Below are 20,660 nucleotides of genomic sequence, written 5' to 3'. Positions count from 1 at the left end.
CCGTACCCGGCCGGGCGGCGGCTGCAAGAGGAGGCCGGAGGCGAGCGCGGGGCCGGCGGTGGGCGCGCAGGGCCCGCCCGCAGCCCGCAGGGAGAGCGCGAGCCCGCGGCCGGGGTCCGGCCGGGCGTCCAGACAGGTGATGGGTGGTGCGGCGGCGGCGGATCCAGCCTCGCTCCGGGGTCCCTCTCGGGGCTGACGCCCGCAAATATGCAGAATTACCGGCCGGGTCGCTCCTAAAGCCAGCGCCGGGGAGCGAGCGCGGCAGCGGCCAGCATCGGGAACGCACCAAGGAAGAGGCCCAGCCCCCGCCCTCCGCCCCTTCCGTCCCCACCCCCTACCCGGCGGCCCAGGAGGCTCCCGGCGCGGCGGGCGCGGCGAGCGCGCACTGCCTGCTCCTCCTCCTCGCTGGCGCTGCCTGCCTCTCCGCGCTCGCTGCTCGCGCCGGGCGCGCTCCGCCGGCTCCCCGCTCTCCGCGCCACCCTCCTCCGGGCCGCGCTCCCTGAGGGATGGTACTGAATTTCGCCGCCACAGGAGCCCGGCTGGAGCGCCCGCCCCGCGGCCTCGCCTCCCCGCCGAGCCGCCAGCGCCTCGGGACGCGATGAGGACCTGGGCTTGCCTGCTACTCCTCGGCTGCGGATACCTCGCCCATGCCCTGGCCGAGGTGGGTGCCACCCCCGCGCCCCGTCCCCTCTCCGATTCCTCCGGCGCACGCCCCCTGCAACCACCCGGGGGTCTGGGCGCCTCGGGCTCTGGGGCTCTGCAGAGTGCATTTTGATTTCTGCTAGGGTGGTCGATTTTTTGATTTTTCCAACTGGGTTTTATTTTCTGCCATGCCGAAGTGTGTCTGGTGAGTTTCCAGCGTGTTGCGTCGCTCTGCCGTGGAGGGACGGAGTGGCGCGGGGCGGACGAGTGGGGAGAAACTTCGGGGGGCGCGGGCTCTTCTGCGGGGGAGGGGAGCCTGGGGCGCGGCGGACAATGCAGTATCAGGGTGTGGGGAGCGCGGAAGGGGGTGTGTGTGACCTGAAGGAACCAGGGAGTCGAGAAGAGCGGCGGATAAACAGGGGGGGCTGCGGCGGGAGCCCCCGGCAGGCAGGGGTGGGTGGTGCGGGGCCGCAGCCCCCCAGTCCCCGTCCCTGAGCCTGGCCGGGCGGCTGGGCCGGCGCAGTCCCGCCCGCCCAGGGCCTGCTTGCTTACAGGTGGCTGAGCGAGACGAGCCGGGCCGGGCCAGGCGCCCGCGTCCTCCCACCTCCGGCGTATCCCCCCCCACCCCAATCTCGAATCCCGAATCCCCGGGAGCTCTGCTGTGATGAATGACTTTTCTGCAGCCCCCGTCGTGGGAACTTAGTGCTTGAGACCCCTCCCCCCCACACCCACACAGCGACCCCCGACTCCCTTTAAAAATCTGGAGGGAGTGGGGGGAGCCCGCGAGGTGGGGGTGGTCTGGGCAGGGACGGGGAGCTGCGAGAGGTGGAAATTTAACCCTCCCGTGGCCGGGCAGCCTCTCCCAGCCGCCGGCTGGATTTGGGGCGTCTTGGGCGGTGCTTGAGCCGTGGCCGGGCCGGAGCGGGTGGGGCGCGCGTGTGAACGAGTGAGTGCGCGCGCGCGTGTTTTTGCGATGGAGACCCTCGACCCCCCCAGGTTCGGCCCGGGATTCCGGGGTGTGAAATTTAAGCCCCTGGCTAGATTAAAGTGTTAAGGCTGCCGTGACTTTCGTCGCTGATCCGTGACGCATTTCAACTTGATCTTTCTGGATGTCGATTTCACTATTAAATCAGAAACTCCTCGGGCCCCTCGCAGCCCCTAGACCTCCTGTAACTGACACCCGGGGCGGAGGGGCCGCGGTGCCGGGCTTTTGTTTGAAAATTTAGAGGTGGGAGGGCTTGCTTTCTACACAGGCGGACCTGGATGGGGGCCGAGAATTTGGGGTCGCACCCAGTCCCACCCCCAGCGTCTGGGCGCGGGTCGGGCGGCCCGCGGGTTGGGAGGGGCTGGGACTTGGGGCCAGGGCCACCTCGGCTGGGGGAGCGGGCGCTCTCTGGGCGGGGGGCTCGGGGCGCAAACCGGCCGGGCGGCGGGCGTTGACCGTGTGGCTCTGCTTGCAGGAAGCCGAGATCCCCCGCGAGGTGATTGAGAGGCTGGCGCGCAGTCAGATCTACAGCATCCGGGACCTCCAGCGACTCCTGGAGATAGACTCCGTAGGTAAATCGCGCCCCTTCCCTAGGCGCGCGGGGCGGGTGTGCGGGGTGTGCGGGGTGTGCGCCCCGCGCCGCCTCCCGCGCTCGGGCCGGGCCGGGCACAGCGCAGGAGCGCACCGAAAGGTCAGAATCCAATCCCGGGCCATAAAAGCCCAGGCGGATGAGTCAGGAGTTTCTCTTCCAATCCCCACTTTCTCTCCCGGCGGCGGCCTCGAGCTGCTCGCTCGCCCGGGGATTGTTTTTGCATTTAAGGAAAATGCCGCGCGTGTCACAGAAAGTTCAGCGGCGTCCTCGAGCCAGGTGTGCGGGCCCCGGGCCTGCCCTGTAGGGCCGGGAGGAGCGGCGAAGCGGGCCGGGCTGGGCGCAGAGCCCTGGTCGCACGCCCCGCGGGCAGGCGCGCGGGACGAGCCGCCCCTGGGCCGGGCCGCGAACTGGTGCCGTGCTCCTGCGGCGGCGGGCCTCTGTGGTTGCAGGAGACCCGCGCCTTTCTCTTTTCACAGGCCAATAAAAAGGCGCATCTTGGACACATCTGGTGTCTGGGGACTATTTTGGGGCTCACCCTCGGGCCCTAGAGTCTAGCCGCTTTAGAAGACAGTTTATTTGTAAACGCGGAGTTCTGAAGCTCGTTGGTGTCAGTTTGCAGAGCTGGAGGGGCCTGGTGGGGAACGGTGGCCTGGGACCCAGAGTGTTGATGGTGTTGGTGGCTGCACTGCGGTGTGGACCCAAGGGAGCCTTTTCCTAGAGGGCAGGGATTCTGGCCCACATCTTTGTGGTGTCCCGCTCCAAGTTAGTATTTGGTGGGGGAACACCCGTGTGAGGGTTAGTTACAGAAATGTGTCTTATTAATGTCTGGTTAAGAAGAGGCTCCAGATGGGCCTGTCAGACGGAAGGCTGAAGGTAGTAGAGGTCGGTTGGAACAATTTTCAGTGAAGATTTCGCTCTCGCTGCAGACTACCCTCAGAGGGGGGCGGGGGGGGGAATTAAGTAAAATCACATGGTCTAGTCATTTGGAAATTTGTACCTAATTATGGTGGTGGAGAGGCCTGAACTATTTTCATTTCATGCCAAGACCATTTGCTAGCAAGGCCGATGGTTTCTGTAGTTTCGTGACCCAGGAAATCCTTTGGCTGATCCTTATCAGGAAGGGGGTAGAATTTCACTTGGAGATCAGAGTTGGGCCAGGGGGGATTTTGGTCTGGTTCCTTGATGTGTAACCCTGGGGAGAAGGATTTGGCTTTGGTTAGCTGAGGAAAACACTTGCCTACATTCTGCTCGTCCCTGGCGGATCTGTAAAAGTGGGGAGGCCGCCTCCCTGAGAAGATTCAGGGCTTTTTTTTCCTTTGGCTTGCTGGAGCGAGGCGGGTGCAGGGCTGGGCCTCCCTGTGGGACAGCTTTGGGATGCCGCCGGGAAATGGGCCATTCACTTTCTGTTGGGACCATTCTTATTCTGGTCTCTGCAGCCCCGCCCCCACCCACCCCCCACCCATTAACGCTTTTTGCATTGCAGCCGGGTGGGTTATGCTGATGGCATTCCTGACCTGGGGGCTTGTGGGCCCAGAGCCTCTGGGAGGGTCCAAACCGAAAAAGCAGGATGCACCAGCTAGTTCCCTGGCTGGTCTCCGGTTGCCCCCTTATGAAAAGCCCTGGGTGCCCCTTCTCCTCCTGCCCCCTCTTCCACCTTCTGTCACATGGTTTGGGGTCTGACTAGGATTCTGGGGTAGGACTCCTGGGGACACTGGGGTGAGAACAGAGGGGGGTTTCTAGGGTCTTCTTTACTCACTAGCTTTCCCCCTAGGAGGCCCTTGTGACACACATCCCCACGTGGGTTTCCATCCTGGTCTGGCACCCTGTCACAGACAGGGGAGCTGCGGGCCGGGGCAGGGCACGGTCGGTCTCTGGCTGAGCCCAGGAGCTGCCCTCTTTGCCCAACACCTGTTCCCGCCCAAAGCGAAGAAGAGTCGAAGAGTCGAAACGGATCTTGTCACCGCGCGGAAGGTTGTAAACAGCTGAGGGGCCTATAATCTGAGGACGGTCCTGGCCCCGGGCCCCCGTGAGGTCCAGTTGGAGGCCTGTCTGGGATCCCAGAGGAGGGAGCTGGGGTGTGGAGAAACCCCTCTGTAGTCCTAAATCCGACTTTGTAGCTCTGAGGGTGAACTGGCCCCTTCAGGTTGGTGTTTCGGGTGTAGAGCTGATCAGTCCCTGTCCTCCCTGGCGGGGCTTTGTGGTGGACCTTGGATGCCTCCCAGGGGTCAGCTGCGTCACCATTTTACAGATGAACCCCGGAGGCAGTGGGGTTCCCCTATCAGCAGCAGTGAGAACTGCACTGAGCCTGAGAACTCCCAGAGTGTGCATGGAGTTGGGGGGGTGGGGAGCTGAATTTCCACGTGGGGCTTTTGGATGGAAAGACCAGCATGTGGTCTTTGAATGACCAGTGGCTGCAGTTTGAGACTTGCGCGTCCAGTGTGATGAGAAGCCAGCCATTCAGTGGTGAGGTGGCCGGCGGGGGGGGGGGGGGGCTTTGTTCTCCGAGCAGGCTGGCCTGGTGGCCGTGCGGTGGGGTCACTGAGTAACGGATATGTGAATGTCCCCGTCTTGGGCCATTAATGCTCCACCAGGACTGAAGGCTGGAGGACTGGTCCCCATCCTGAGCTGTCACTTGGACATTGGTGTGTGCAAGACAAAAGGGAAACCCCCCTGATTAACTGTTCCGAGAGCAGCTTTAGGACCTCGTTCAGGCAGGGGCTTCTCTCCTCGGCCACTGCTGGGTCATTTCTCAAGCAGTGTCAGCCCAAGGCCGCTCCCCCATCCGCGTGGACGGCGACCACCCATCTTGATCGGGGAGAGGAGGGCTCTCGTCTTGAAAGCAGTCCGCCTGCCTGTCCAGATTTCGGCTCTGGCCATCGGCTGGCAGGGCTGTGGTCTTCTCTGTCCGTCCGGGCGACAGGCCAGGACAGAATCCTGGCTCCTCCTGCGGTCACATCCTTGCAGACAGTTCAGGATCGAGTCACCCCTGGAGCGTGACGCCCGGCTTTCCTGAGGCTTGGAAGATGGTGGCCGATGGGACATTTCCCGCTGCAGACAGACAGCGGGCCGGCCGTTCTTTGGTTTGAGGGTGGCAAGATGGCTACCACCAGGACGTGACTCAGAAATGTCACTTTTTCGTGAAAAAATGCTTCTTGTAACAGTTGGTTGATGGGAAATTCTTATTGCATGAATAGTTGTGTTCTGGTCTTATTTTGGGTATCAAAAAAATTAGTGGCAGTGGAACATTGAGTCATTTTAAGTGAGAAGTTGGGTTCTTCCCAGACTCTGTTTTCTGAAAGGGCGCATCTCTTGCTGTTTGTCCCTCTTGCCTGGTTTTCCGTTTTCATTCTAAGTGAGCCGAGGTTTGGGATTTGTTGGTTTGTGGACAGTGGCTGAGGCCCTGGTGGGCCGGGCACCCAGGAGGGGGCCTCTGGTCTGGGCTGCCGGCCAGGACACCGCTTGAGCTCCTCGGGGAAGGGACAGCAGGACACAGGGGAGGTCCGCTCAGCTGCCGGAGCCCCTGGCGTTTGGGTCATGCTTCTCAGGCCCTGGGTGCCCCTCCTCATCTACTAGGAAGCCAGGGATGGAGGGGGAAGTAGAAAGAGACCCCCAGCTGGGCCTGGGGCCAAGGCAGGGAGGCCAGGAGTGACCCAGTTCATCCAGGTGCAGGCGGTGTCTTTGGGGTGGGTCCGTCCCAGAGGCAGGTGGCAGGACCGTGTGTCCCTCCCACCCCACCTTTCCCTTCTAGGGATCTGAGAGACCCGGGACTCCCCTAGGCTGCCCAGGGGCACTGAGGGGGCGGGGGCGAGGGCGCCGGTATGTGTACCAGGCGCTGTTGCAGGCCTGAGGGATTAGGGTCCAGTTCTGGTGTTAGCCCTGGGACCGTGGGTCTGCATCTGAGGGGCAGCTCGCTTTCCCTCTGCCAGGCACCAGGGTCCCTGTCCCTTTGCTTTCCCCACCTGCATTCCCTGTGGCCTCCGAGTGGGCTAACTGGAGGCGCAAGTGGAGTCCAGCTGCTGGCCCCGTCGGGCCTCCAAGGTTAGGGCGCTCTGTCGAGCGTTGGCTTGGTGAGAAGAGGCTCCGAGAGACACAGACACAGCAGGGCGGTCACAGCAGTAGCACGTGCTGTTCCTTCGGGGCCGTGGGAGGGGCCCTGTCCGGGAGCTGGGCGGGCTGGGCTGGGAGCAGCGGGCCTGGTGGCTCTGGGCCTTACTGGCAAGGAAGGCCGGCCCTCACCTGGGACATCACTGCCCCCTCCGCACAGGTCCTAGCCTAGCAAAGCACAGCAGGGGTGCCACGCTGGGGGGACCCCCATGGAGGCTTCCCCGAGGTCGGCGGGAGATTTTTGGCAGTCGGGAGTCCTTCATCCTCTGCCCACGTGGGAGTGGCGGGCCTCGCAGGGGACCCTGTCTGTCTGGGGGAGGCAGGTAGGACACGCTGCTGGACAGTCCCCCGGGTGCCACACAGATGCAGGCCAGCTGGTCACCGTTTCCTCCTTCTGCCTCTAGGGGCCGAGGATGCTTTGGAAGCGAGTCTGAGAGCCCACGGGGGCCATGCCAGCAAGCATGCACCCGAGAAGAGGCCCATGCCCATCCGGAGGAAAAGAAGCATCGGTGAGCCTGGGGCTGCTGGGTGGGGAGGGGGCACTGGGGCCTCTTGCCCACTGGGCCTTCTGGGGAGTCATCCCTCGGCTCCTTCACGAGACAAAGGCGCAGCCTGCACAGGGGCCCCCGCGGCCTCAGGCCTGGCGGCCTGCCGTCTCCGGAGGCCTCCCTCCCCTGCCGGGGGCGCCTCCCTGCCCCGGCCCGTCTGCTGCTTGCTGCAGCCTGGCCTGGGCCAAGAGTTTCCAGGAGAGGAGAGCCATCATAAATTCCTTAAGTGCCCGGTCTTGTCGGGGCCCGTTCTGGAGGAGGCCTCGCTTGCTGCAAACGTGGTCGTGTTTCCTTTCCAGTCTGCAGTGCGGTGGCTTGGCTGGCAGCTGCGAACGGGCCGCCAGCAGACGCCCCGGCCCATGGCCCCCACCCTGCCCGGTGGGCACGGGTCCCATCCCCTAGCAAAGCATCCCCATGTCTGTCTGGCCCCTTGAGGCTGCAGGGGCTTCTGGGGGTTCGGCTCAGCTCTGAGAGGGCCTGCACTTTCCTGCCCTGGGAGTGGGGTTCAGTGGTGTGACCCCCCCAGTCCTGTGCCACCCCCAGGGTTTCCTCCTGCCTTTCCCAACTGCCTGGGTGTGCGCCCCCTGCACGGCTGTTCCCTGCTGCGTGCCCTTGGGCAGCGACTGCCCTCTGAGCTTTAGATCCTCCCAGAAGATAGATTTAATAGCTTGTTGTGTGCAGTGCGGTGTGTGGGTGAGGATTCCTCGTGTAGGCAGGTGGGCCCACCCAGATGACATTTCTGGTAGGACTGTAGGTTTCCCGTTCTCCAGACCAGTGTCAGAGGTGAGGGCACTGCAGCAGGCCTGTCCTGTTCCAGACGGGGAGCCCTGGACCGTCTCCCTGGCTTCACCCTCTGCCCCACCTGGCCAGGGTCCCCAGGCCCCTCAGCCGCTGGGTGCTGGGCTGGTTGCCGCGAGCAGAGCCCTTTCCTGCACTGGGGCGGCCAGACCTCCAGCACCCAGTCTTCCTTGTTGGCAGGTCAGTGCTCCCCCTCTGCAGGTGCTCCCAGGCCACTGGGGAGGATGCAAGTACCCCGAGTCTCCTGGGCTCTCGGGAGGTCTTCTGGCTCCTGTGGGGGGACGGGCAAGAGAGAGGCTGGCACCCGTCCTTGGCACTGGGGCAAAGGCAGGCCGCTGTTGTCCTTCGATCGCATTTCAGGGGGTCATGCCAGGCCCTCTGCGGCCAGGAGCGGCTCCCTCCGGTTCTGGGCTCTGGGGTCTTGCTTGCCTGCCCGGGCTCCCAGCCCCAGGTTACTCAAGGCCCAGCAGGCCTGGAGACCAGTGTGGATTCGTAAGGCAGCGTGTGGGGAGAAAGGTGCATGTGCTGGGGTCCCCCAGGTAGATTTCTCATCGGGCAGTGTTGCCCTGGCAGCCACTGTAAGTGAGCAGGTCTGCAGCTGGTGGGCTGTGGAGGCGGGGCGGAGTCCTGCGTGCCACTTTCTGCGTCCCCTGCCCATCTCGGGTGTCCTCCCTTCTTGGGCCTTGCCTGGGGGTGGTGGCAGCTGGTGGGGCTGGGCCCTGATTTGTCCACTGGCTGTGAGGCCTGTTGCTCTCTTGCTCTTGGGGTCCCAGCCTCGGCTTCCCTGTTTCTCCCTGTTGTCCACCAGCCCCGGGAGCTCCCTAACCATGGTGGACTCCCCTCGCCCCAGCACCTTTCGGCTCCGTATCCGTCCCTACCCCCCTACAGGCCACCTCTGGCTTCCCTGTCACGTGACCCCCTCTGCCAGCAGCGTCCTTCCCTTGGGGCCTCCCCGCCTGGCCTTCCCCGCTGCTCCTCCTCGGGCCAGCCCAAATGCACCTGTCGGGGCTGGGTGTCCCTCTGTCCTTGCTGGGCCCCGGGGCACTGTGAGGTGCCCCATGGAGGAAGCAGCAGCCTCGTGGGGACACAACCCTCCCAGGGCTTCAGGTCCCGGGGGCCCTGGGCGCTGGCGGGAAGTGGGGCATGGCCCGTGCACTCACCGTGGCGCTTGCTCTGCAGAGGAAGCCATCCCCGCGGTCTGCAAGACCAGGACGGTCATTTATGAGATACCTCGGAGCCAGGTCGACCCCACATCTGCCAACTTCCTGATCTGGCCCCCGTGCGTGGAGGTGAAGCGCTGTGCCGGGTGCTGTAACACCAGCAGCGTCAAGTGTCAGCCTTCCCGCGTCCACCACCGCAGCGTCAAGGTGAGCCCTGGCCCCGGCCCCGCCCCAGGGGCGCCCCGCGGCCGACGCACACCAGGCCCGGGGTGCAGGCAGGGCGGTGGCAGAGCGGGGACGTGGGCGTCTGATTCTCTTCCCCGCCCCTGCATGCGGCCTCCCCCAGGAAGCGGCCACGCGAAGGACCTCAGGACACGGGCTGTGTGCGTGCTGCCCGCTGTCTCCTCTAAGCCCTGGAGAGTTCTTGCAGACACTTCAGCAGGGTCGGGGGTCCTCTCAGAGCCTCTCCCCAGAAGCACAAGGGAAACGGGAGGGGGAGCTGGCGTGGGCGCTGGGCCGGCCACGTTGGGCCTCTGTCCCTTGTCTGTAAGTCAGGGAGGGCACCCCGCTCTGCTGTGGGGCGTGTGTCCGTGGACTCGTCCGGAGGGCCCTCCTGGGGGTGCCTCGGTCCTGGGGGCCGGGGCTGCAAAGCCAGCCCCTCTCCTCGTTCTGGGAAGCTGTGCTCTGCTTGGAGACCCTGCAGTCTCTGGGAGCTGGCACACGGCTGGGCGGTTGCCCCAAAGTCCTCTCCGGGGCAGGGCGCTGCCCCTGGTGACTTCCAGGGCAGTGCCGGGGCATAGGAAGGTCACATTCAGATTACACGTGGGGGTGCTCCTTGTTCTTTCCGCCTTAGTCCTTGGGGAAATCTGCTTCTTCAGCTCACCCCGGGCTGCCACACTGGGTCTTGGCCAGACATTGGTGTTTTGACCCAGTGGCTGGGGGGTTCGTAGGGCGTGGGTCTGCTGCCCTCTGGTTCACTTGCCCCATCTGTGAAACGGGCCTGAAACATGGTGACTTGGTGTCTAGGGCTGTGCAGGTCCCAAGTGGACGCCGGGGTAGCCAGGCCCCTGTTTGGAGGGGAGCCCTTCTGCTTCTGGGCACTCAGCCTGTCTGGGTGCCGTCTTCCTGCTTCCAAAAGGACAGGGTGGGAGGGGAGGCTTCCGGAGTGTCTTGGCTTCTCTGAAGTGTGGCTAGGCTGGAGCGTCCTGGGTGCTCCCAGTCCCTCCCGGGGAGCTGGCTCTGGGCAGGCTGTGGCCCCACGTCACCCTGGACTATGGATTTGGGCAGTGGGACACCTACCGAGCGGAGATGGCCTTTCCACTCCGCTGGGCCGCCAGCCGCAAGTGCGTCCATTTTTCCCAGAATGAGGATTCTGGGGGTGCTTTCAGATCCTGTGCGCCCGCGGCCCGTTTGGGGTCCCTGGGGGTTGGTGCAGGGGAGACTGACTCACAGACCACGTTGATGGCTGGGACATTTGTTCGTCACGTGAGAAGGCCTGTTAGGCCCATAACTGGAGCACCACCTGACCTCCGGGGACTTGGTCCTCGAGCACTCGGGGCATTGAGTAAGCAAATTCCACGGCTTGCTGCCCTGTGCTCTCCACGGGGGACACTCCCCTGGAGCCGAGGCTCCCAGCGCCCTGCTGCACTTGCCCGGGGCGCTGGCTCTTGTCTTGGCCAGGCCCTCGGGCCTGACTCAGGCCTCCCAGCTCCGTGCTGTTGGGGCCCCCAGCCGGGTGCGGAGCCCAGTCCTGCACCTTTTGTTAAACGGGGAAACAGGCCCAGGGGGATGGGGCCGTGCTGTGTGTGCCAAGACCGCTTCCTGCTGCCTGCTGTGGGACCCCAGCCGGCTCTGCCTCCCTTGGGTCTCCGTGTCCTCACTCACGGTGTGTTGTGGGGGGTCTCGTGAGTCCCGCGAATCCAGACACCTGAGATCTCTTCTTCCTGGGTGTGGGGGTGGTGGTGCTCTAGGGGAGACAGTCCCTCACGTGGGCACCGAGCAGAGGGGCCTGTCTTTGGGGTGTCCAGTTGGGCTCTCGGGATACAGCGGTGCCGGAATGAAGTGGGGCTCCCCCCCTCCGTGGGCCGCTGCCTCCCATGGGTAGGGCCTGGGGAGCATCTGGTCCTGGGATGGGCCGTGATCTCCTCCTGGCGCACCCTGACTGGGACGGTGGGGGTCCAGGGCCCCTTCCTGGGAGGAGCCCATATCTGCCTTGGGCACAGGCCCAGAGGGCTCAGCAGATGGTGGCGCTGGGCCAGGGCTCCCCCACAGGCCTTCGTCTGCTCGGACAGGGTTGTGGTCCACCCGAGGGGACGGAGGGGCTGAGCCCTGCAGCGGGAGCCCAGTGGCCCGGTTCCACGTCCAGCTCCCTGCTCTTCTCAGACCCCTTCCTCCTTCTCCCTCAGGGAAGGCAGCTCCTTCTCCCTGCCCACCCATCAGAGGGTTGGCAGGAAAACATCCGGCCCCAGACACTGGGGGTTTTGGCCGAGAAGGGACAAAAGGTCAGTGGGAACAGGAGGTCCATTGTGGAGGCCGGCCTGGCCCCCACGCCTGCCCAGGAAGCTGCCCCGCTCCACTGGGGCTGAGGCGGAGCGGGGTGACGGGCCTCGCGATTCCTGGGCCGAGCGTCTGGGGGTGCTGGGGGCCAGCAGGGGCCCCCTGGGGCTGGGCAGGTGGGAGGTCTTGCCCTGGGCTGACACATGCCTGGTTTTCTGGTTTATGGCCTTTTGGTCACAGTTAAAGGTCACTTACTGGAGAAGGTAAGGCTGGGAGCGGCCACCCCATGAGGCCCAGATGGTGAATTGTCCGGTATGCTCAGCTGAAGGCCCCCAGGCCCTGACTGTCGGGACTTGCTGGGGTGGATGACCAGCCCCGCTCCGTGACTGCCAGGGAGGGTGGCCTGAGGCTTCTTGTCCCCCCAGCTCTCTGACGGTCTCAGGTGTGGGTCCTTCACTCTCTGGGGCTGGGCCCTCATTTGTCTTCTGGGACCTGCCTTCAGGGTGGCCGGGCCGCTGGCGGTCCCCCGGGGTTGCCAGGGGTTAGCTGCTGTCAGATCTCTGCAGGGGTGGGCATGTGGTCCGGGCTGGGCCACGTTCCCGTATCAGCTGTTGGTGCTCGGCATTTGGGGTCTGCTTTTAGGGGGCCAAGCAGGCTCCCTAACCAGTGTCCCGGACGAATGAGCTTTTCCTCTCCCCAGCGAGCGCTGACCCCAGACCCTGCAGGCCTCTGACCCTGTCCCCTAGACCCAAGGCTCAAGGGCTTGGAGAAGGGGTGGTGTAGACTGCAGGGCCCGTGACTCTGGTAGGGTCGCACTGGATGGGGCTGTGGGGCGAACCTCTCTCCTCGCTGCCTGGCGTAGAAAGTGGGGGGCTCCCATTTCTTCAGGGCATCCTGTTGGGTTTACAAGCAAGTCCATTAACTTGGTCAGGCCCCCAGAAGCAGAGACCCAGCTCCTCGACCACGTCCAGGGTGGGTGGCTGGCTGTGTCTGGGTCGCTGGACCTCAGGCTTCTGGAAGGTGGGTCTGGGTGTGTGTGCCCAGGTCCCAGGGACCTCAGGGAAGATCCGTGGCTCCGGCAGGGTGGGTCTCCCGTCGTAGCTGCCTCAGTTTCTCTATCTGTAATACGGACCATAATGGTGCCCTCACAGGGTCGCTGTGAGCGTTGCAGTGACCGGCACAGGGGGTTCAGTAAATGCTGGTGTATATCGTGGACGGTGCTCTGCCCTTGACTCTGGAGTGGTCAGGCTGTGACCGGGGAGCGGGGGGGTCCCCAGCAGGAGCTCGGGGCTTCTGTGCTCGGTGTCCCTTGTCTGGAAGGGGAAACGGCATCCCTGGATCGTGTGCCCGCGTGGCTTTGCCCCGGGACTGTGCAGGTGGAGTGGGTCCTGCCAGGCAGACGCGCAGTGGGAAGTGGAATGTCCTCTTTACGGGGCGCAGCTCACATACCCCGGACACAAACTGAGGGAGAAGGGAGGGAGGGCCGTGGGGACCCTGTTTGGGCTCCGGGATGGGTCTGGGGGCTGAGGCGATGGGAAGGAGGGTCCCATAGACATGCACATCTTGTTCTGGGGACTTGGCTGGCGTGGAGGCTGCATTGAGAAGTTAATATTCACAGTGTGTTCTTGGGGGAAAAATGCAGCTATTTCCTGGCCAGACCGAGGTGGCGGAACGGCCTGGAATCCTCACATACCCAGAAGCAGGTGCGACCATAAATCGTTGTTTGTTCTCCTTTGATAAAAACAGCCCGTCTGAGGAGAAAGTGGGTTCCCAGACTGGAGTGGCCGGTGCTGGGAGTGCTTTGCCAAGGGGCTGTCGAGGGGGTGGGTTTCTGAGACACACCGTGGCTGGTCTGTCTTCGGTGGAAAACACGTCTGCCCGCCCCCCGGCACCCAGAGCAGGGGTGCTCCCTGGAGGACGCAGGGGAGGTACTGGCCAAGCAGAGGCCGGGCTGTGCGGAGGGCCAGGCCCCTGCCTGCCCCCAGCCTCCGCGCCCCCCAGCAGAGTCCACGGCGGAGAGAAGCTGTGCGTGGGGGCGCACGAGTGCTCAGAGTTGGGGGCCGCGGCCTCCGACCCAGCTGCTTAGGTCCTGGGCTAGGGTGGGGACAGGAGGCTGAGGCCGCCCCGAGTTCCCGATGCCTAAGCTCAGGCTGGGGTCCTCTGCCCTCGTGGGAGGCCCGCTGAGGTGCATCCCACCCAGTGCCCTGGAGGGGAGGGTCACTCTGGTCTGGGGGCTGGTTTTCGTAAGCTCAGCGTGCTAATACTGGGGTTTGCTCGTTCCGGAAGGTGGCCTGGTAGCAAATTCCAAGTGCTTCCATACGTGTGAAGCCCTGGGGGCCACAATCCTTGTTCCTGTTTTATAGACGGGAAAGTGGTGGCTCTCTGCCCCATGTCCCGAGGATCTCTTACTTATCTCTGTGTGGTCCCAGCCTCCTGGAGCGGTGGGTGCCTTGTGGAGCAGACCCTGCCCCGTAGCTGGGGCTGCTCATGCCCGAGGTCCTTTCCTCTACCTCTCCTCTCCAAGGGAAAGCTCCCAGGCCTGGCCCCAAAGCTGGCCTGGCTCCCACCCCACCTCTGAGCTCACACCTGGCCATTCGCATTCACACCTGAGGCTGCGTATTATTTCCCGCAGCCGCCAGGCACCCAGCACCCTTTGCACTGCGGGTTAACCATTAATGCAGCCCAGCGGCTATGGACGGGTCTGGACAAGCCTTGGGGCCAGCTCACCTGTGGGGTGGGCCGTCCCACTTGCCTGGGGTCCTCCGGCTTCTGGACACCAGGCCCCTGCAAAGGAGCTCCTCCTCCCACCACCTCCCCTCCCCACTGTGCCCAGGCTGGGGCTTCTGCTCTCCACCAGGGATCTCCTCACTCCTGCCAGCTCCCTGATGCCTCCACATGCTTGGGGTGTAACCTGGGTGGACCCTGCTGCCTTTCTGCCTCAGTCTCCCCAGGCAGATGGGGTGGAATGGATATCCCTGGGGCTGTTTCCAGGACCGCACCCCAGTGTTGGCACAGATGGGAGCATCTGCGATGTTTCCAGGTCTTTGGGGCCCAGGGCGAGTGGGGAGATGGTGGTCCCGCCTGCCTTGGGGACTGAGCTCAGGCCTGGGCACTTGAGGGGAGGCCCACTGAGGCTGCAGAGAGGCTACTGCTGCTTCCTTCTTGAGCTGGGATGAAGGGAGGCCACCTTGACCATGCTCACTGCGTGTACGGAGTGTCCTGGGTCGCCCGGTGTGTGCATGTGTGTGTGTGGGTGGAGCTGTGTTCTTGAGACAGGACAGGCGTGTCACGTGTGTTTATGTGTGGAGGGTGGTGGTGTTTTCCCACGACAGGGCGTGTGCGTGCACTGCATGTGTGTGTGTATGTGTAGTTTGCAGGCCAGGGCGTGTGCGTGCACTGTGTGTGTGTGTGTGTAGTTTGCAGGCCAGGGCGTGTGCATGCACTGCGTGTGTGTGTGTAGTTTGCAGGCCAGGGCGTGTGCGTGCACTGTGTGTGTGTGTGTGTGTGTGTGTGTGTAGTTTGCAGGCCAGGGCGTGTGCGTGCACTGTGTGTGTGTGTGTAGTTTGCAAGCCAGGGCGTGTGCGTGCACTGTGTGTGTGTGTGTGTGTGTGTGTGTAGTTTGCAGGCCAGGTGTGTGTGTGCGCATGTGTGTACGTATGGAGTGGTGTTCCCACGACAGAATGAGCCGGTTTCTCCAGGCCTGAGCTGGGGTCCGTGGGGACTCGATTTCTAGGCTGCCTGGGCCTGTGGCCTGTGGGCTGGGCCCGGCCGTGTCCTCCCGGCAGCTCCCCAGGAGAGGTGTAGGGGCAGGTCCGCTGCGCCGTGGTTGTGAGCCAGATACTTTGGGCAGACAGAGGAGGCCCAGCTGGGAGTCACTGGCTCTGTTCTAGACCCTCCCCAGCCCCAGCCTCCTGGGACAACGGCGTGGGGTGGGTCCCTGCCCCTGTTTCTGACCAGGCTGGTTTTCCCAGGCCAAGGTCAGCTACAGCTGGGGGGCCCGGGAAGGCCTCCAGCCTGGGACCGAGGCCATGAGGTGGCTGTGGAGTGGCCTGGCGCCGGTGGGGTCCTCATCTGCGGTCCATCACAGACCAAGTCCACGTCCACCCGACAGCCTTCTTATGGGCCCTGGGGGCTGCACTCCTTCCTCGCGGGGCCACCACCCACAGACCACATGCCGCAGCCCCTTTCCGCATGCGCGGGGTTTTGTCCCTTTACTGATCCAGCGTGCGTTTGGGCAGAAGCCCCTGAGACCTGACCCTGCCCTGCTCAGAGCCCTTACCTCCGGCGCCTCATGCAGCCCTCCTCCCCGCTCGCGTGTGGCCCAGACGCGGACCAGACCACAGATGCCGAAGGTCACTTTCCCACCCGGCACTCCTGCGTTTTGGCGGGGCGGAGGTCGGAGGTGTGAGGTCGGAGGTCGGCCTGCTCACGGCGCCCTCCCGGCCTGGGTGGGGCCGAGCACGCAGCCTCGGGGGTGACCGTGCGAGGCGTGGCGGGCGTTCAGGGCGGGGCTGCTGTCTCGGCAGGTGGCCAAGGTGGAGTACGTCAGGAAGAAGCCAAAGTTGAAAGAAGTGCAGGTGCGCCTGGAGGAGCATCTGGAATGCACGTGCACGGCCAGCGGGCTGAACCCGGACCACCGGGAGGAGGAGACGGGTAAGCCGCGCCTCGGCCCGTGCTGCTGCTCACCCTCCCCTCACCTCCCTGCACGGACACCCTCGAGGCCCAGCTTCCACGCCGTGGCGGCCTGCTGGGGGGGCGCTTCACGCGCCCGCCCTGGTCGGGGCGTCGGTGCCCGGGAGCTGCGAGGCCGGGGAAGGCCTGACCCCGAGTAGGCGGGTGCCCCGGGCCTCTCAGCCTCCCCTCCCTGCCCCCGCCGGCTGAGCAGACTTCGCCCCGAGGCGGCGTGGGACTGTGACCCGCCGTGTTGGGCTGGCGCAAGGGCACCAGGAAGTGTCTCTGTGCCAGAGCTCATCGAGGTTTCTTCCAGAAGACAAACAGCTCAGCTATTTACTGCCCCAGGTCCACAGCCCTAAGCCTTAGGCCCGCTCACCCTCCCTGCCCTTCTGTTGACAGGAAGGCGTAGGGAGTCAGGTAAAAAACGGAAAAGAAAAAGGTTAAAGCCCACCTAACGCAGCGGACCAGGTAGGAGCTGTCCGCGGACGTGCCGCGGTCCTGCGGGTGGGAGGCGCCCCCGCTGATCACACGGCGAATCCCTCCGGCGGCGGCCAGCTGGCGGCTCTGATTGATCGGCCCTGATCGGCCTGCAAGCTTCCGGTGTCTGCTGGGCTGTGGGTCTGCTCGCTCGCGTCCCGGCTTCCGCTCCTGCCGCACACACAGCCTGATGGGCAGCTCCCTGCTGCCCCGGAGTGCCCGCTCTGGCTTGGGTCTCTTGCGTTGATGGGGGAGGCCCTGGCGTCACGATTCTGCAGTGATCTGGGTTCCTGAACAGCAGTGGGGTAGCTCTGATGTTTGTTGGCTGGGATCACCTTGGGCAGGTTACCCGTTCCATTGACAGATGAAAGACTGAGGCTTGCAGGGACGATAGGTGAGGGAACTGAAGACCGTGTGGGTCCTGCCTGAAAATGTTTTATAAATGTGTAGGGCTGTTAGCTACTGTGTTGGAAACTGGCTGCTGGTAACACACGAAAATCGACAAGGGCTGAGATGAGGTAGACGTCCAGAAACAGGTGTAGCACCGTCCAGGTATCCTGAGGGCCCCTCTCCCATGCGGGACTGCGCTGTCTATCCTAGGGTGGCTTCACGGCTCAGTATGGCTGCTGAAGCTCCAGAAGTCACACCTACACTCCAGGCTGGAAGAGTAAGGTTGGGAGGGGGGCAAAAGAACCCTGTTAGAGAAGTCCCACCCAGTGACTTCTGCTCTGATACCCTGGGCATCCTTCCGCTGCATGAGGACCTGGGCAGCGTAGTCTCGTAGAGAGACATACTGCTTCCCGGAGGAAAACAGAAAACGGGATTTGGGCAGCCACAGTCATCACGGACGCAGTTTCCAGCCTTCCTGCTCCTTGTCGACCTGTCTGCTCTGGAGAGCCTGGTCCCTGTCTCTGGCCATGTGGGCGTCCATGGCATCCCGAACAGATGGTTTGGGAGAAGTTCTTAGAGGTGGTGTCTCAGAGCCCAGGTGCCAGTTGAGTGACTGCAGAAAGCTGCCGGGTCAGCAGCGTTGAGGCCAGTGGGTCTGGTCCATTTGTAAGAATCCTCTGGGGAGGAAAGGATCCACTAGGGTGGGTTCCTGAAGCAGCCTCAAAACAATTTCTTGCCTGTGATTTTTGCTTTCCCCAAGGGTGTGGCTCTGGCGGGGGGGGGGCTTGTGCGTCCAGTCTGCACATCATTGGTTGAGCTCTGGCCTCCATGGGCCAGCCGATGACAGAGAGGCCAAGTGAGAGGCAAGTAGCGTCCCTGCTAGTTTGTGGGTGGTACAGGTGTTGGGGACAGGCAGGGAACAGGTAATGTGGACGGGGAAGAGCTGCTCTTGGCTCAGAGCTCAGTGTAGGACTGCCTGGTTACCGAGACTCTGCCTGTCTGCGTGGCGGTGTCCATCCTCAGGGTGGTCTCATGGCCCAGGATGGCTGCCAGAGCTCCAAAAATCACATCAAGCCCTCTGCTGGGAGGAAGAAAAAAGGAACATGAGGAAAAACGCAAAAAAAGAAGAACTGTTCTGGGCCTCAGTTTCCCTCATCTGTACAATCGGAGAATGGGGCTTGCTCTAAGGAATTCTCTGTGAGATCCCAAGAGCCTAGTCCCAGTTCTGGTCAGGAGGTTACAGAAAGGGTACTGAGGCATATTTGATTGGAAAAATGCCACAAAGCCCTCCAGTCCTGAGACCGGACCCGGTGGGTGTGAGTGTGCACCCTGACCGGCCAACGTGCTTCCCTGCGGTCACCGTCCACGCGGCGGGGCGCATGCTCGGTCCTGCGTCAGTGTGCGTCTCTCTCCCCTCTCCCTGCAGATGTGAGGTGAGGATAAGCCAGCAGCCTGTTCCGGGACACGGATGTACATGGCGTGTTACATTCCTGAACCTACTATGTTCGGTGCTCATTGCCGGCGTGCGGTCTTTGTTCTCCTCCGTGAAAACTGTCTCCATGCGCACTCTGGAGAACAAAGAGACAGTATGCATTTGTTTAATGTGACATCAAAGCGAGTATTGTAGCACTCGGTGAGACAATAAGAAGCTTCCTTGTCAAAAAAAAAAGAGGGCGAGAGAGAGAGAGAGAGAGAGAGAAAGAGCAAACAGAACCACAAAACATGACAAACAAAACGGACTCACAAAAATATCTACACAGTTGTCGGAGTGGAGGGACCCCCGCGTGGGATGAAGCCACGTACCTCGGCGGACCGGATTTCTGTCCAGGGTCACAGGTGCTTCTGCCAGGGGCGTAGAGCTGGCTTTCCGGAGGACTCCGGGCGGGGGCCGAGGGCCCTGCGGGGCACGCGGGAGCCAGGGGTGTCTCAGAACCGCCACGGGACTTAGAAACACATCTCCTTGCCGTAGTGTTTAAGTCTATACGGAAACCTTCCCGAGAGCCTTAAGCGGATTTTTTTTTTTTTACACCATAAAGTGATTATTAAGCTTTCCTTTTTACTCTTTGGCTAGCTTTTTTTTTTTTTTAATTGTCTCTTGGATGACATTTACACCGATAACACCAGGCTGCTGTTAAGTCAGGACAGTGGGACCGTAATTCCCCTCGCAGGATGCGAACGAATGAGATGTATTAAAATAAACATGGTATATCCACTATGCATCACTTCCTAAATGTTTCTGGCTTTACGTGTTTCTCCCCTGCCCCGTTTTATCTCGCTTTTTAATTTAAGCCATTTCGAGAGAACTATGCGTGAACCAATCGAGTCCGTCCCGGGCCTGCCGCTCCCCGTCCTCGCCGCAGCGAGGTGGCCCTGTGCCAGTATTTGGACAGAATCTAAATTCTTTATTTTTGGTAAGATGTTACGCTTTACGTGTATTCAACAGAAATGTGTGTGTGTGTTGTGTTTTTGTTTTTGTTTTGTAAAGGTGAAGTTTGTATTTTTATCTAATATTACCAGTTTTGTATACCTGAGAGCCTGCTATGTTTTTTCTTTGAACCAAAAGGAAAAAGAGAAACCCACCAACAAAACCCATACACGTGAAAAGTGCTTTGTGGTCACATTTCTCTAGTTGCGTAACTGAGTCTAGACCCTGTGTCCCGTCACGGGGCCCGTCACCCGGAGGCGCCCCGGGCCGCCCCACCACGAGAGCCTGCGCGGCGAGGCCTGCCCTTGGGATTCCGGAGCCCGATGGGACTGGGCCGACAGCGCCATCCTGCCCGGGGTGCATGGCCTCTTGGAGACAGAGGCCAGGCGCCCACGCGAGCAGCCAAGCAGAGACGATGGGCTTCATCGGGAAGTGAGTTGACTTCGCTGTCCGCGGGCCGAGCCGGTGAAGGCAGGCCGCCCTGTGTCGCCGTGGCCTGCTCTCCCTGATGGAACGGAGAGGCCGTGGGACTGTCAGGATCCCTTTGTTGCCTGTGGGGTCTCTGGCGCGAGAGCAAGTGTCGTGCTGTTTGCGTGTTCGTGGGAGAGTTTTTATAAAGAATCCTTCAGCAGCACATCTCCACAGTGTGGTTTTTGGTCCGCAGTTCGCACGAACGGAGGTGGGGGGCAGGGGCTCGAGGGGGTGGGCGTGGGTGGCTGTGTCCCCTGGGCGCGCTCGGCCATGGGCGGTGCCCGTGGCGGCTCCGTCCCAGTCCCCGTGCAGGGCGCCTCGTGGCCGCGCTGCTCACGACCCTGGGCCATGGAGACGTGTCTGGTGGACGACGTATGGTTCCCGGAGACGCCGAGAGTGCCGCCCAGTTTGACTGTTCTTTGCCCAGAGAGTGCCGCCCAGTTTGACTGTTCTTTGCCCAAAGCCGGCTGACGAAGGACCTGCCTGTCCGCCCGAGCGCTGGAGCAGAAAGGCCTTCTGGGGAGGGGTCGGTGCCGGAAGAGGGCCCTGAGCCCCGGGGCTGGGGCTGGTGGGGTGGCGGGAACTCGCGTGCGCCCGCGGCCAGGGCCTGTGCTGCTGGGCGGAGCGGGGCGGGCAGGGTGGCCCCCACGCCTGGCCAGGAAGGGGCTGCCGCCCGGCGGAGACTGTGGTCTGTGGCTGGATTGTTTCTGGATTGCAGGCCTACGCGGCCCACAGGCTTTGTTGCGGCTTTGCCCTGCATTCCTGGCATTTCTGCTCCTGCCTGGGCCCCTCCCGGCCTGTCACCCTGGGCTACACCTGGGTGTGCCCAAGTCAGCGTCTGCTTGGGTCTGGTCCCTTGCACTCCTGCGAGCCCTGTGCCCTTGAGCCACGGGCCTCT

General features: G+C 62.9%; 1 protein-coding gene across 11 annotated transcripts in view; it reads left to right on the top strand.

Annotated features, from left to right (window-relative positions):
• Positions 1–19,922, top strand: part of PDGFA (platelet derived growth factor subunit A) — a 20,905-nt gene extending 983 nt beyond the window's left edge. For 2 of the 11 annotated variants that reach the window (XM_034669624.1, XM_034669623.1), the window contains exons 2-7: positions 532–661; positions 2,103–2,199; positions 6,728–6,832; positions 8,849–9,036; positions 15,852–15,978; positions 19,156–19,922. In XM_034669624.1, the coding sequence (XP_034525515.1) occupies positions 599–661; positions 2,103–2,199; positions 6,728–6,832; positions 8,849–9,036; positions 15,852–15,978; positions 19,156–19,349 (774 nt within the window). In that variant the 5' untranslated portion in view covers positions 532–598 and the 3' untranslated portion in view covers positions 19,350–19,922. The other 9 variants (XM_034669622.1, XM_034669625.1, XM_034669628.1 and 6 more) reach the window with 9 other exon arrangements.
• Positions 19,923–20,660: the final 738 nt, after the last annotated feature.

The sequence above is a fragment of the Ailuropoda melanoleuca genome, chromosome 10 (assembly GCF_002007445.2).
Source record: "Ailuropoda melanoleuca isolate Jingjing chromosome 10, ASM200744v2, whole genome shotgun sequence".
NCBI classification, from domain to species: domain Eukaryota; kingdom Metazoa; phylum Chordata; class Mammalia; order Carnivora; family Ursidae; genus Ailuropoda; species Ailuropoda melanoleuca.
The sequence above is the reverse complement of the archived record's forward strand: the minus strand, read 5'-3'. Positions and strand labels throughout refer to the sequence as shown.